Source organism: Pelophylax lessonae, assembly GCF_965119305.1.
Source record: "Pelophylax lessonae genome assembly, chromosome: 1".
Classification (NCBI taxonomy): domain Eukaryota; kingdom Metazoa; phylum Chordata; class Amphibia; order Anura; family Ranidae; genus Pelophylax; species Pelophylax lessonae.
This window is the reverse complement of record NC_138768.1, coordinates 610384468-610401264: the sequence shown is the minus strand read 5'-3', so window position 1 is coordinate 610401264 and position 16797 is coordinate 610384468. Positions and strand designations below refer to the sequence as shown.

At 40.9% G+C, this 16797-nt stretch overlaps 1 protein-coding gene across 1 annotated transcript in view; it reads left to right on the top strand.

Moving 5' to 3' along the window:
- Positions 1 to 16797, top strand: part of ETNPPL (ethanolamine-phosphate phospho-lyase) — a 61693-nt gene that overhangs the window by 33674 nt on the left and 11222 nt on the right. Inside the window, exons 7-10 of the mRNA XM_082247586.1 lie at positions 2996 to 3078; positions 8104 to 8329; positions 11650 to 11804; positions 15205 to 15294. Coding sequence (XP_082103712.1) covers positions 2996 to 3078; positions 8104 to 8329; positions 11650 to 11804; positions 15205 to 15294 — 554 coding nt within the window. The remainder of the gene's footprint in view (positions 1 to 2995; positions 3079 to 8103; positions 8330 to 11649; positions 11805 to 15204; positions 15295 to 16797) is intronic.

Below are 16797 nucleotides of genomic sequence, written 5' to 3'. Positions count from 1 at the left end.
AGTTCACCCAAAGGAAGTTTCCGTCTTTTGGTTGGATGTGGTCGGGATGAAAGTTTATCTCTCAGCCTTTACTTTCGTCTAGTTTTTCAAGATGGACCCAGTACAGATCTATAGATTTTTAGCTTCATCGTGTCAAGTCGACTCAGCAGACCATAAACAAACTCCATGGACTAGGGTTCAGGTTCCATCTTGTCCTGACAAGATGCGCTCTACTAAATCTGTGTGTCCTGAGCTATTGGCTGCAGACTACTTTTTTCACAGATCAGCAAGGCTGCCATCTAGGCTTCTATTCTCACTTTCCCTGTATTCTACCAGGGGCTTGAGATGATTGTAGCCAGATTAGTGCACTTGCTGCGGGAGCATTTGGGTGCGGTTTGTTGTGCTTTTTCCATCTGCACTAGAATTTTTGGGTTGGGCTTTCAGGGCATGTCCTCTTGAGGAGGTGGGCTCCAGGGGCCTGTCTGAGGAATTTAGATGTTGGTGCAGGGGAAGGGAGGGTATCACGGATGGTGTTCAATTTTTTTTCTACCAGGTGGACATTCACCCTTATCTGATGCCAGCTTCTGGTATAAGATTTATTGGGGAGTCTCTTCAAGCTGCAGGCAGTTTACAGCTTTGCTCTTATCCTGACATTAAAAGTCTGTGGGCATTTGTTTGCCTATCCCATAGTGGAATTGCTTTGACCAACTTTAGGTGAAGTACTTCTTCCAACACATCCAGATCAATGATAGCACACTTTCAAACAGTAATTATCTAGCCATAAGAGCTATGCCTAGTTCCCTAAAAACCAACAATGGTAGAAGGCTCCAGCGCACCGCCTTGCGGTTCCTAAAGTTAATTCTAAGGGTCCACTATATGACTGGGCTGCAGCCACCCAAAGTAATTGCTGTACTTTCTTCCACCAGCATCTGGACATCATGGGCACCTTATGCAGAGATATCAGCCAACACAACAAGCAGGACAGCCAATCAGGTTCTATTATGTTGTGTTCTTTCAGCACTACTGATGGGCTTAGTAGCACTCACTACACTAAGTACTAAGTAGTTTGTATGGCCCCACATGCTTGTATGCATGTCTGACAACGTCAGGGCCTGCTCCTTATAAGACGACGGATTGTGTCCTGGGGTATTTCCTCCCAGATCTGGACCAGGGCATAACTGAGCTCCTGAACAGTCTGAGGTGCAACCTGACAGCGTCAGATAGACGAAAACATATTGTCCCAGAGGTGTTCTATTGGATTTAGTTCTGGCGAGTGGGGAGGCCTTTCAATGGTATCAATTCCTTCATCCTCCAGGAACTGGCTGCATACTCTCCCCACATGAGGCTGGGCATTGTCATGAACCAGATGGAACCCTGGACCCACTGCACTACTGTAGGGTCTGACAATGGGTCCAAGGATTTTATCCCAATACCTAATGGCAGTCAGGGTGCCATTGTCTAGCCTGTAGAGAACTGTGCGTCCCTCCGTGGATATGCCTCCCCAGACCATCACTGACCCACCACCAAACCGGTCATGCTGAACAATGTTACAGGCAGCATAATGTTCTCCACAGCTTCTCCAGACCCTTTTACGTCTGTCACATGTGCTCAGGGTGAACCTCCTCTTATATTTGAAAAGCACAGGGCGCCAGTGGCGGACCTGCAAATTCTGGTGTTCAATGGAAAATGCCAATCAAGCTCCATGGTGAGCACGGGGCCCACTAGAGGACGTTGGGTCCTTAGGCAACCCTCATGAAGTCTGTTTCTGATTGTTTGGTCAGACATTCACAACAGTGGCCTGCTGGAGGTAATTTTGTAGGGCTCTGGCAGTGCTCATCCTGTTCCTCCTTGCGCAAAGGAGCAGATACCGGTCCTGCTGATGGATTAAGGACCTTCTACAGCCCTGTCAAGCTCTCCTAGAGTAACTGCTTGTCTCCTGGAATCTCCCCAATGCTCTTGAGACTGTGCTCAGAGACACAGCAAACCTTCTGGCAATGGCACATATTGATGTGCCATCCTGGAGGAGTTGGACTGCCTGTGCAACCTCTAAAGGGTCCAGGTATCGTCTCATGCTACCAGTAGTGACACTGACTCTGGCCAAATGCAAAACTAGTGAAAAACAGTCAGAAAAGATGAGAAGGGAAAAAAATATCAGTGGCCCCCACCTGTAAAATCATTCCTGTTTTGAACGTCGTCTCATTGTTGCCCATCTAGTGCACCTGTTGTTAATTTCATTAACAATAAGGCTGCTGAAACTGAATAACAAACCCCTCTGCTACTTAACTGACCAGATCAATGTCCCAGGAGTTTACTTGACTTAATGCTATATTCTGATTAAAAAGTGTTCCTTTCATTTTTTTGAGCAATGTACTTCTTTCAGTACAGCTAGCCCTGTTATTTTATTGATAACATGTGCATTTCTTTAACTATCCAGAAGATTATTTTATACTATTGTATTATTTATAACCTCTTTATTCTAAATAACTTGACTTTTATTTCCCAGTTCTAAGAAAAGCTCTGCTCCTGATGATATTTAGTTGTGATTAAGGTTAAAGTGTATGTACAGACAGATCCATTACTACAACCTAGAAGTGTTCAAGGGATAAAACTTGGGAACACAGGAGTGTATTGTAGAGATATAATGAATGTGTTTTTGTTTTTGCCCTGGTATACACTTTATGATGTCTGCTTTCAAACAATAACCAAATGATTTTTATTGTACAATCTATGGAGATCTCCAGATTGATGACAAGTGACCGAAGCCATTTAAAGTGTTTAAAGGCAATATTTTAATGTGTTTCCTATGTTCTTAGCTTGAAAACCTTTAAAGCTTGAGGTTATTTAAAACTAACCACCAGTGCTTACTAATTTAGCACAATGTGATGATTAATTTTTGGTTGTTTGAAAGAATTGTTAATCAGTGTTCTAAAAAATAAGGCTGCAAACCCTGGAAGAAAACCTATTTACAGAATGTAGAAGATAGATCACATCCATGATGTCCTCTTCTCTTACATAGATTGCTGCCTTCATTGCTGAATCCATGCAGAGCTGTGGAGGTCAAATTATCCCACCACCTGGGTACTTCCAGAAAGTGGCAGAGTATGTAAAAAATAAATCATTGTATGTCTCTTGTACCAATGCTTTTAAAATCGTACAGTGTCATCAATGTTTTATATTGGTAATAGGCTATTGTGCTTAGAGTATGTATTGTAAAGAAAAAAAAAATTAAAATTTCATGACATATAACAGAGAGATTTTACAATTCTGATTACACTAAGAGCTCAATGTCACTGAAGGCATGGAAATATTATTGATTAGTTATCATCATTTTGAATATAATAAGGAAATTTCAGCTTTACTGGTTTGCATGTATCAGGATATGTTGATGGGAGTGGTAGGTATGTACTGTGACACGAAGCTTATCATTACTTTCTCTTGTGACTATATATATATACTATGTGTGTGTGTGTGTGTGTATATATATATGTATATGTGTGTGTATATATATATATATATATATATATATACAAACCCGATTCCAAAAAAGTTGGGACACTGTACAAATTGTGAATAAAAACAGAATGCAATGATGTGGAAGTTTCAAATTTCAATATTTTATTCAGAATACAACATAGATGACATATCAAATGTTTAAACTGAGAAAATGTATCATTTTAAGAAAAAAAATAAGTTAATTTTAAATTTTATGGCATCAACACATCTCAAAAAGGTTGGGACAAGGCCATGTTTACCACTGTGTGGCATCTCCTCTTCTTTTTATAACAGTCTGCAAACGTCTGGGGACTGAGGAGACAAGTTGCTGAAGTTTAGGAATAGGAATGTTGTCCCATTCTTGTTAAATACAGGCTTCTAATTGCTCAACTGTCTTAGGTCTTCTTTGTCGCATCTTTCTCTTTATGATGCGCCAAATGTTTTCTATGGGTGAAAGATCTGGACTGCAGGCTGGCCATTTCAGTACCCAAATCCTTCTTCTACGCAGCCATGATGTTGTAATTGATGCAGTATGTGGTCTGGCATTGTCATGTTGGAAAATGCAAGGTCTTCCCTGATAGAGAAGACATCTGGATGGGAGCATATGTTGTTCTAGAACTTGGATATACCTTTCAGCATTGATGGGGCCTTTCCAGATGTGTAAGCTGCCCATGCCACACGCACTCATGCAACCCCATACCACCAGAGATTCAGGCTTCTGAACTGAGCGCTGATAACAACTTGGGTTGTTCTTGTCCTCTTTAGTCCGGATGACATGGCGTCCCGGTTTTCCAAAAAGAACTTCAAATTTTGATTCGTCTGATCACAGAATTGTTTTCCACTTTGCCACAGTCCATTTTAAATGAGCCTTGGCCCAGAGAAAATGCCTGTGCTTCTGGATCAGGTTTAGATATGGCTTTTTTTTTTTTTTTTTTTTGGCCTATAGAGTTTTAGCTGGCAACGGCGAATGGCACGGTGGATTGTGTTCACCGACAATGTTTTCTGGAAGTATTCCTGAGCCCATGTTGTGATTTCCATTACAGTAGCATTCCTGTATGTGATGCAGTGCCGTCTAAGGGCCCGAAGATCACAGGCATCCAGTATGGTTTTCCGGCCTTGACCCTTATGCACAGAGATTGTTCCAGATTCTCTGAATCTTTGGATGATATTATGCACTGTAGATGATGATAACTTCAAACTCTTTGCAATTTTTCTCTGAGAAACTCCTTTCTGATATTGCTCCACTAGCATTGGGGAATTGGTGATCCTCTGCCCATCTTGACTTCTGAGGGACACTGCCACTCTGAGAGGCTCTTTTTTTACCCAATCATGTTGCCAATTGACCTAATAAGTTGCAAATTGGTCCTCCAGCTGTTCCTTATATGTACACTTAACTTTTCCTGCCTCTTATTGCTACCTGTCCCAACTTTTTTGGAATGTGTAGCTCTCATGAAATCCAAAATGAGCCAATATTTGGCATGACATTTCAAAATTTCTCACTTTCAACATTTGATATGTTATCTATATTATATTGTGAATAAAATATAAGTTTATGAGATTTGTAAATTAGTCCATTCCTTTTTTACTCACAATTTGTACAGTGTCCCAACTTTTTTGGATTTGGGTTTGTGTATATATATATATATATACAATATTTGTCAAAAGTATTGGAACGCTTTCCTTTTACACGCACATGAACTGTAAATGGCATCCCAGTCTTAGTCCATAGGGTTCAATATTGAGTTGGCCCACCCTTTGCAGCTATAACAGCTTTAACTCTTTTGGGAAGGCTGTCCACAAGATTTAGGAGTGTATCTATGGGAATGTTTGGCCATTGTTCCACAAGCGCATTTGTGAGGTAATCAACTGATGTAGACGAGAAGACCTGGCTTGCAGTCCCTGCTCTAATTCATCCCAAAGGTGTTCTTTCGGGTTGAGGTCAGGACTCAGTGAAGTTCCTCTAGCCCAAACTCACTAATCCATGTCCTTATGGACCTTGCTTTGTGCACTGGTCCAAATCATTTGGTGGAGGGATTATGGTGTGGGGTTGTTTTTCAGGGTTTGGGCTTGGCCCCTTAGTTCCAGTGAAGGGAACTCTTAAGGCGTCAGCATACCCAGACGTTTTGGACAATTTCATGCTCCCAACTTTGTGGTAACAGTTTGGGGATGGTCTCTTCCTGTTCCAACATGACTGTGCACAAAGCAAAAGCAGAGACTGCGAGCCAGTCCAACATCAGTACCTGACCTCACAAATGCACTTCTGGAAGAATGGTCAAACATTCCCATAGACACACTCCTAAACCTTGTGGACAGCCTTCATGCCAATTAAAATTCTGAGGGGCCCAGCACTGACAAATTTCCTTATATATCACGAACACCGCTACCAAATAGAATTTGTATTTTAGTGGTTTAACGACAATAATTTGAACCCTAATTGGTTGCTGTAAGATACTGCACTTCAATTGTTGTTTAATTAGATTGTTTACCATTTAAAGGAGAAGTATAGTAATGCTTTTCTGGCTATATTTTCCATATGGATCACAGGAGTGCAGTTCATTCTGCACTCCTGTAACCTGTTTTCATCCGACGTCACAGAGCTGGTCCAGGCTCTGTAAAGACAATATGGTCGGGATCCACCCGGATGACTGGACCGGCAGTTGGCTCAGTCAGCCCCTCCTGCCTCCTCCACTTTTTTTTTTTGTTTTGAACAGAGTAGAGAAGAGTTACAATCTCTTTAAGGTTTTTACTGCTGTCTGGGATTCTACTGTGGAGATTTTTCCTTGCGTTCTCTCCTTGTGTCAACATTTAAAAGGACAGGGAGTAAGGAAAACAGGGACACAGACAGAAAAGTATTTTTTTTAGTAGAAAGACTATAATTCCTGCCGGTGCTCTAATGCTCCATGTTTCCCTTGAAGCAGATTTCTCAGTTTATGTCTGGTGACAATATTGTCACTGTAACAGGAAGTGATGGGAAATCTCCCAATGAGGTCATAAACCATAAAACTCAATGAGGCCGTAAACCATAAAACTTCTGTAGGTTCTGTCCCTTCCCCAATTAAAGTGGTTCCAAAGCCTTAAGGTTTTTAACCTTAATGCATTCCATGCATTAAGGTAAATAACCTACTGTGCTGCTGAATCCCCCCCCCCCCCCCCCATAAATACCTGAGCTTGATCCCAATCCAGCCATGTGCATGAAAGCAGCTGCTCTCGCCAATGTCTCCCTCCTCACTGGGCAGATTAATATTTCAATCAAATGCTGTGATGAGGGAGGCCCAAATGCCCCGTCTGTGTCCCCAATGAAAGCACCTTTCTATAGAGGTACTCACCGGGGGCCCAAGAAGAGGAGGATCAGGGCTGCTTTGTGCAAAACTAGCAAAAAGCTGCAAGGAATCACAGCCTGCTGCCCACAGTAAACATGCCAGGGATCTAAAACCTGGTGAAGATGAAGAACCGGTTTGGGTGAGGACAGGGCTGAACCCCTGGACAGGTAAGTGTCCTTTTATTACAAGTCAGCAGCTACAGTATTTGTAGCCGCTGACTTTTATTTCTTAAACAAGGCAAAGAACCGCTTTAATTAAAAAAAAAAAATGAATTTGCAGGTAACCTGGAAAAAAAAAAAAACATTTCACTGAATGTTAAAGAAAGCTCACTCTACCCTTTGGCACTTTTGTTCATGAAATATAACACCTGGTAGGAAGAAATTATTGATTCTGATGTGTTAGGATCTGTTCAACTTTAAATTTTAGGTAATCAGTAGCAAAAACGACAATCAAAGGTTTTGACACAAAAAAATGATGCTTAACATATTTAAAAATGTATGCTACCATAAAAATATTTCAGTCCAAAATCTTCTGTGTATAGGTATATTTTAGTGTATGAAAAAATGATCTTAATATTTTTAATATATTTTTAAAATGTGAAGCAAGACCTTTGTGTTATAGAAAAGCCTGAGATGCTACAGAAGATGTTTTTTACTTTTTAAATTTACTTTGTCATTGCTAAAAATTATCAGAAAGGAAAAACGCAGTTTGATCTGACCCTGCACTAAAAATTATCAGAAAGGAAAAACGCAGTTTGATCTGACCCTGCACTAAAAATTATCAGAAAGGAAAAACGCAGTTTGATCTGACCCTGCACATAACTTTGCATGTACGTTTTGTTTGCCACATCTGTCTCAGTATCACTTTGGCTATGACATTTTAAAGTGCATCTAAAAATATTGATTTTTTTTTATAGTGTAGGTAAAGGTTGGATCCTTTATCCAGTTTTTATTGCATCTGAGTCCCCAATGGGACACATTCTTTAAGTGTTCCGTTGACCATTTGAGTCACCCGAACAGGAGTAGATGGACAATCTTCAAATGTGGACAGTGTAATGGCAACTGTCTATGAGAATTGTTCTAACTTTGGAGAGATTTTCTCTTCCTTCCTGTTGTGTTTATGGGACAGGAAGTGAATGAAAGTCTACCCAGTGGGACACACACACAGCAACAACTTAAAAGAATACCATAATCCAAAACAAAAAATAGTAAAGGTTTTGGATGAGATACATTTTAGAAATCACTTTCTTTGAAATATCAGCTTTCCATATTTCCTTTGTATGTTCGATTGTTCAATTATTCCTTTGTTTCAGGTATATACATGAGGCAGGTGGAGTTTTCATAGCAGATGAAGTGCAGGTTGGATTTGGCCGGGTAGGAAAACACTTCTGGAGTTTCCAACTGCAAGGTGAACATTTTGTGCCAGACATTGTAACCATGGGAAAACCTATCGGCAATGGACATCCCTTGTCTTGTGTTGTCACAACCAGAGAAATTGCAGAAGCCTTTGGAGCTACTGGACTGGAGTATTTTAACACAGTAAGAGCATGTTAAGTTAATTACAAATATATTCAGTTATACATGACATCACTGTCTGTGTTTGACCAATCAAACAGCATCTCTGCTCTAAACCATCAAAATTGATTATTACAATCTTAAAGAGCAGTAGTAGTAATATTAATCAATAATAATAAATCTAGCATGTGCTAGCCCAAATCCATACAAAGGTATACACTTGCCTACTGTCTTTGATTTCCAAAGACATTCTCCAGTTTTGAAACATGTCCCTGGAAAATGTTGAACCTGAAAATCGTTCAAATTGTCAGAACTAACTGTACCATTAAAAATATTTTTTGCATGTTAAAAGCAATTCTTATCCTCTATTAAAGTTAATCTGGGCTGTTTAAATTAATATACAGAATACTGCTAAGTGGTTTGCAAAGAACAACCATTTTTTTATAGTTCATTGTAATGAATAAGATGGAATGTAACTTTTCATGTTCATCGAAGACTGCTTGGGGCACAACAGCTTTAGATATACTAACCATTGCATCTAAGGCCTTGTTAACACCTATGCAGGTTGGAGTTTGTACATTCCAGGTGCATTTTACATTTTTCAATACACGTTTTTGATCCATTAAAGTCTATAGAATCAAAAACCCAGAAAAAAGTCCCTGGCCTATTACATAAAATTCACAGATGTGAACGTGACCCTGGGAAACCATGTTAAATGGACTGTAGTGTGTTTTGCAAAACTTGAAAGCACTAAAAAATGCATAGATGTGAACCAGACCTTAATAATGTATTAAAATGTTGGCATCTGTTCATTAAATGAACTCACTAACCAATATCTGCAGCTTTGGTAACATCACATAATGATTAGTAGAGCTAAACTGTGGAAAAATGTAAGTGAATTCTAATTTATAATCCAGTAGGCTATCATTTCCCAAGTGAGTACAGGGTCTTTCCTATTTAAAATGCTGGTTTATGATAAACAGATTATTAAACAGGAATAATAAATATATACAAGGTGGAATATCTTAGGGTAGACTTAAGCCCCGTACACACGATCAGATTATCGAAAGATCTGTCGTTTTCCGTTTTTTGTGGCATGCTAGTCTGATGTGGAAAGTGAAGAGCTTTTTTTCATACAAATTTTCCCGTACGACAGAATTCTACTTCAGAAGTGATGTCATGTGTTGGATTGCTTTGTATGTGTTCTTTCGTCTCTGAGCATGCCTAGTCTTGCTCTTAAGATTTTTTTTCCGTCTAAATCTGTACTAATGAGATGAAAATCGGACGTTGTATTACGGACAACAAACATTTTATAGACTGCACATCAGGATTTTGTCAGCCGAAAAGTTGGAGTCGGCTGTCGAAAGCACCATACTAACAATCCGAAAATCGACAGATCAGTCGTCGGACGAAATTTCCCTTCAGATTTTCTTATCGTGTGTAAGGGCCTTTAGAAGTGTTTCAATCTCTCTTGCCTCTGAAGCCTGATCTGCATTCCAGAGGCCACTGACAGGTGGTGAGGAAGTGATTCAATGCCTCCTCACCGCCTGTTTTAACACGGCACAGCCGCGTACATTTGTGTCACTCCCCCATTTACCTGAATATGTAGCATTCGTTGGGCTTGTGCTCGCTGATCTCTACATGTCAGATGAACTTTGCCGTGGATGGGAAGCTAAGCATCATGGCCGCGGCATGTAAACACCCCCGTCTGATGCCTATTTCAGTTTAAAGGTGGGGTGGGGTGGTTGCAGTTAGGGGCCAGGAAAATTGCACATTTGAGATGCCTTTTTTGATGCCCCCCAACTGTATATTTTAACTGCCCATTGCTGGTATCACAGTTTACTAATAATGGCTGACTGCAAGGACCCATTCAAATGAGCAGTTTCTGGCCTGCAGGGATGGCGTTTCTGGCTGTAGCTAATCATCCAGTTTGTATGCAGCCATAGCACAGAGTGCTGCTGAGTCTAGATATGGTGATTAGCCACATCTGAACACAACAGCTTGAGTACTGAAATACAACTGGCTGGCTCCTTGTGCTGTTTTATCCTCTTGCGGTGTGAGCGCTACTGTACGGTGATTACAAGACACTGATACCAAGTCAAAGTGAATTGCTTAAGCCAGCCGTAGACAGATCGAAATTCAGCTGGTTCAGCAGGAAATGTCAGAATTTCGATCTGCCTATGAGCAGGCTGGTTGTCTTGAAAACGAATCTATCGATTGACTTCAGTACAACTAGCCTGTTAGGATTTTTTCACCCAATCACTGCCAGTGGCTATAATGTATTCTGTGGACGAGGAAGGCTCCCTATCGGCAGAACACAAAAGCGCTGTGGGACGGATTCCTCCATCAACACTCAGTGTGTTGAGGGGGAAATTGAGCGATTTGCTTGCCTAAAACCTATGGTTGAAGGAAAGAAAGTTGCATAATGTATGGTCAGTCTGAAAAAAGAACTGGATTTAAAGCTGAAGTCCAGGAAAACTAAAAGTCCTCCCTTGCAGTGGGGCTGTGCCCACATGACATTGGTTACCTGCTCATTTATGTCGAGGGGGACTGGTTAAAGCAGTCTTACCTACCTGATCCTCCGCTCCTGCAGGCTCCTCCACGCTACTATACTGGTGCCTGCAACCTCTGCTCCCTGCACTGCAGTGGCCTTCTGATGTCATCAAAGACTGATGCATGGCCCCACAATGGACATGAGGAAACCAAGGGGCATTCCACTGGCATAGCATAGGGGAGCACTATCTGCTGGAAGAGCAGAGGATCTAGACATAATTGAGCAGTTAACCCTTGCAATTCAGGGGCAGCCCCACTGCAAGGGAAGATTGTTCCTGTTACATTTATATTTGGATTTCAGCTTCAACATAAACCTGTCGTGAACGAAAAAGGGAGGCAGCATGCTGAAAATGGGCTAGCTGTTATGTTGACCCTCTGATCTAGAAAAGTCCAGGGTTCTTATCTGCATACTTGGTTTAGGTCAGTGGTGAAGCCAGAGGATCAGCTTGAAAGGCTGGAAAGTCACATTTTCATAAGGAGATCAGCAACCGCCGCCTCTAAGTTTTGCTATAAGCCAACATCTGCAGAACAGCAGGGCTGCGTTTTACAGTGGTCTCTTTTTCACAGAACTTTACACGTCACCTCCGAGAATATTCAGGATGGAAACTATGATGAGGGGAACAGCTGGCTCAAGGCCAAGCACATAAAAAAAAAAAAATCAAGCGCCAGAACTCACTAGAGAGCTTTGCAGCTGGTCACTTTAGCAATCATTTTTTTCATCTAAGCAAAGCTTTGCATTTTAGAACAGTATAATTTACCGCTCTGACCACGAGTAATGTCTTTCTATGCAGTTTGGAGGAAATCCAGTTTCTTGTGCCATTGGTTTGGCAGTGCTGGATGTTATTGAAAAGGAGGATCTGCGAGGAAATGCTACCAGAGTTGGCAACTATCTGATGGAACTGCTGGAGGAGCAGAAAGAAAAGCATCAGCTGATAGGAGATATCAGGTGACTGAGCTCATTTACACTTGTGTATGGTTTCCAAGGACACTCCGGGAAAAACAGCTATACTGTTAATGCCGTTTACCTATAATTTATTATAAGTACGGACAGGTGTAGCTCACATGAATGAGTAGGCTGTGTGTAAAGACATGTTGACTCTTTGAAATGCGAGGAAAGGCTTTCTCACAACAGTTTAGTTGGGTTTCTTTGTAGACACAAAGTACACATATAAAGGTCCTGTTCACAGGAGTGGACACAAGGCGGTAAAATCAGCTCGTCCACCTGCATTTTTCCACCTTCTGATGGTGCAACTGAAGGAAGGCATGCAGCCAGTCAGGGCTGTACAGAAAATAAAACAGCACTTTGCTTTTGGCAGGCAACACCAACGCAGAATGCGACCCATTCAAGTAAATGGGGCTGCCCCACAACTGTCCTGCAACCACATGCACTGCATGCAATGGTGTCACTGTAGTGCAGCATTTCGAGGGTTCAAACTGGTGGAAAGAGGCGACATATTGCCACCTCACCACCTGTAAACATTGATCCATTGAGAAACCCTAAAGTGTTTTTTTTACCTTAAAGTAGAACTATGGGCAAAACTTATTTTTTTATTTCATTTTGGATAGAGCAAGAGAGAGTTATAACCCCGTCAGATTTTAAACCCCCTTTCATATTTTTTTTCGCCATCTGTGTCCCATTGCAGAGATTTCCCCTCACTTCCTGTCCCATAGCTAAACAGGAAGTACAAGGAAATTCCTGCAAATTAAGGGAATTTCTTGGGGCCCCCAGGTCACCAGAACTAGTGTCCTCATTGGAAGATTTCCCCTCTATTACTTCTCTGGGGACAACCCAAATTTGGGATTTTCTTTTAATTTCACTTTCAATGATAACAGTCTATGGGACAAACAGAGAGGATGAATCTCCTTAAAGTGATTGTACAGTCCGTTTAAAAAAATAAATAAAAATAGCAAACATGTTACACTTACCTGCCCTGTAAAGTGGTTTTGCTCAGGGCAGCTGGATCCCCCTCTTCCTGGGGGCTGCAGCACACAGAAGGCCTTTTATCTTAATGCATAGAAAACCTTCTGCCTTTACAACTTCTTTAATATGGGTTCTAATTCATCTCTACTCTATCCAAAATTTAAAAAAAAAACATTTATACTTTAATGCATTCTCTGTATTAAAGTCAACAAAACCTTTTGTGGCAGAGGACCCTCCATACTCACCTGAGCTTATTCTTGATCTAGCTTTGAGCACAAGAGCCTCTCTCCCTCCTCATTGGGCAGATTGATAGCAGCGGGAGCCATTGCCATTGCCATTGGCTCCCCCCTACTATCAATCAAATCAGAGGGCAGTGGGGCAGAGACCTGCTGTCTGTGTCTATAAGCTTGGGAGCAAGTCCACCTGAGTGCCCCAATAGAAAGAGGTATCAAATAGGAGGAGCCAGGAGCACCGGCACAGACCCCCAGAAGTGGACGATCGGGGGTAGTCTGCACAAAACCATTGCACAGAGCAGAGCGTGTAGGATTGTCGATGTGCTAGTTTCTGAAATGAACTAGAGACTAGGGCATAGAGCGGTGCACATGACCATAACCAATGATCACTGCTCATTCCAAAGAAACAAAAGTGAGGGGGGGAAAGAAGAGGTTCAGAAGCTCACAAGGGACATTACAGGGAGGAAGAAACACATAGTTAGAATTGATTTACTGAAAAACAGATTACAGGGCCATTAAGTAGTAGATGTGTATGGATCATTTTTGGAGAAGGATATCTTCACAATGCATATTATATATTTTCTATTAATAGTGTGTGATGGTTTTGTATAATGTATGCACACAATGGGGTATGAGAGGGACAAGGGAAAACTTGGGAGAATTGTGTCTCTTTTGTCTCCAGTAATCCATCAGATTCTACCTGCTTTTTTTATACCATGGGTAAGAAATCAGGAAAATGATTGGTTGCAAGGGACGATATCTCCACTTTTCACTTCTTCCATTTCTCTTTCGTTCATTGACGGACACCGCTTCATATCTTCATTAGACGTAGCTCAGCTCAATGGTTTAGTGGTTAGTGCTCCTATCTATAAACACTGAGAGCATGAGTTCAAATCCCAAGCATATCTTCATTAGACGGATGGGTTATGCTGTGCTTCCTAGGAGTAGGAAGAGCAGCATAACCCAACCGTCTCATGAAGATATGAAGCTGTGTCCATCAATGAACATCAGAGAAAAGGATTTTATGGTAAGACAAATATCCAGTTTTTAACAGAATAACAAATAGTCGTCTGTGTGCAGTACTAGGATGAAAAACCTTTTTAGAACAAGTAGCACGCCTACTGGTAATTAAAGCCTATAAACTTGTATCTTTAACAACTGTATGAGAATAAGGTAGCTAAAGCTAAGCAACATTACTGCAACACGCATATTAAAAAAAAATGTTGCTTATTTTGTACTAAAAAAATATCTAAAGCCAAACCTCTTTTAGAGTCGGTTCACACTGGGGCGGCACGATTTTGTACTACTTCGGGGGCGACTTGTGTATTCCCATGCACCACGACTTCGGAGCGACTTCCAGGGACTTCACATAATGGAAGTCTATGCAAGTCGCTCCGAGGTCGCCCCTGATGAGGAAAAGGGAAGCAGCCATTTTATTTATCAAATATTTAGTTATGATTATCAAACATGGATTTATGATTAAGCAGATATATTGGATTTATATTGTATTCAAAAGCCATTTACAGCTTCAGCTGTTAAGATTGCTATCTAGGCTTTTGAAGACCTGTCCAGCTGGAAGTAACAAGTCTTTGAAGATCTGTTCAATTAACGAACTTGGAAGTGACACGTCTATGTTAAAATGTCCATCCGCATATCAGTGGACGTTATTAAAGACTCATATGTGACTTTACAGAAAACTAGATAGCTAGGTTCCACCCACTCTAGAAAGTATAAATTGTATTAGGAACCCTAGTCAGAGAGAGCAATGTTCATTAAGCCAACAGAATGTAATGTGATTGACTTGCTCTCCAAACATGTCATTCTATCTACATGTTTGTTTAAATAAATATAATTTTCAATCTGGCTTCAACAGTCAAAATGTTACTGAAACCCGTGAGTTTTGGGGTTACCCTTACACCCCGAAGTAGTACAGGACCCTTTTTCTTGTGTCGCTCCTATTAGAACAGGTCTTGTAGCAGTCAATGGACCGCGAGGGAGCGCGACTTGTCAGGCTGACAAGTCGCCTGACAAGTCGCGCTAGTGTGAATCGAGACTTATGGTTTTGGTTTGAATAAGAGCGTGTCGAATCCTGTCATGCTTTATTGTTTTCTGTGTCCCCACAGGGGTGATTCACCCTTTCTTTATTTGCAAGTGGCCATTGTGACAAATCCTTTTTTTGTTTAATTTTGCAGGGGAGTTGGACTGTTTATTGGAGTAGACCTGGTAAAAGATAGAAAACTGAGAACTCCAGCTACAGCCGAGGCTCAACATATAATATATAAGTAAGTCTATAATTAGGCAGCACTGAGAAACTTGATATACACTTTAAAACAATCCAGGCAGTAGAAACACTATACACAGTCTTCAAGTTTAACCAGACATAAAAAATAATAAAAACCTGCATACTCCCCTGGATCAACAATCTACACTGGTATTAGTCATAAATGTTAATAACAAGTTATATTTTGTACATGAAGAAACACATGCAGCATTTTAAAGATCTTCGAAGTTCTTTAGAACATGTTCCTGTGGAAGTCTACAGTTTTTACTGTAAAGAAGCCTTTCTACACGCAGAAGTTAAACCTTTTTCTTCCAAACAGAGTACTTTGCACCATGTTTACTATATGGACCATGTACTGTATGATTTATACAAGGTTATAGCATTTCCCTTTGAAGCATATCTTTTTTAGTTTTAGAAAAAGTAGGAAAAGCTTAAAACCCCTGTCAGGTATAAATGTGGAATGGTGATAGAGAGATATCCCCTTGTTTTTTATACCAGACAGGAAGCCAGTGAAACTCACCAAAAGCAATACAGACAGAAGTAGCAATGCTTTTTTTTATGTTAGGTAGAGAAATGCTGGAACCTCAGTCAGCTTTAAATTTTTGTCTGTTTCCCTGTTGCAGATTCTACTTCAATTTCTGCCTGGTAAAAGGTTGTTCCCAGAACAGAAAGGGAAAGGAAATGTTTCTAACAGTCCCAGATATCAGTAAAACCTGACAGGGGTTCTAATATTTCCCCATTGAAAGCTAAAAGAAAAAGTATTAGGTTAGCCATGGATGTCTCGAATCTCGGCCCTTTCTGCATGGAGTGGCCAAGATTTGATCCATCTTTGGGAAGGCTGATTGTACTTGGTTGCAACCAGCATGTTGGATTTTTACATGTAATTATTGCCAGTGGCTATAGCATTTTCCTGATAGGGATGGCTCCCTGTGCCCCCCACCCCAAAAAAATCCCCTCCCCCCGCTGGGTGTGTTGACTTTTGTGTTGATAGAGGAACCAAGCGATTTTCTTTCATGCAACCCATGGTTGCAGGAAAGTATAGCACATCTTCTATGGCCTGCCTTAGCTAAGCTACACTTTAACACATCTTTTAGGGAGAATACATTCAGTTCACATATTTATAAAACCGTAAATATGACATTTACTGCATGTAAAGCAATTGCTCATTCACACTTGCGCCATGTTTTTAAAAAACCTCTGAAAAGAAAACCATGGTAAATTGTTTTTCATCTGCATTTTAGAGCTAGTTGACTGGCATTCAGGAGGTGATGTGCAGCCTTCTGAATGTTCGTTTTATTATCCTCAAGAGTGATTTTGCATTACAATCCCACTTGACCATGAGGCAGTCCCGTGCCTTGGATGTGGATGCAATACGGTTGTGGCACTGTCCCTTTCATTTAGATTGGGTGCGGTTGCCAAGCGGCACTGCCTACCAACCATGACATGCTGTATAAAATATGCTGCACCACGAAGCGACCATATAAATATATAGGAAAATCTTCAC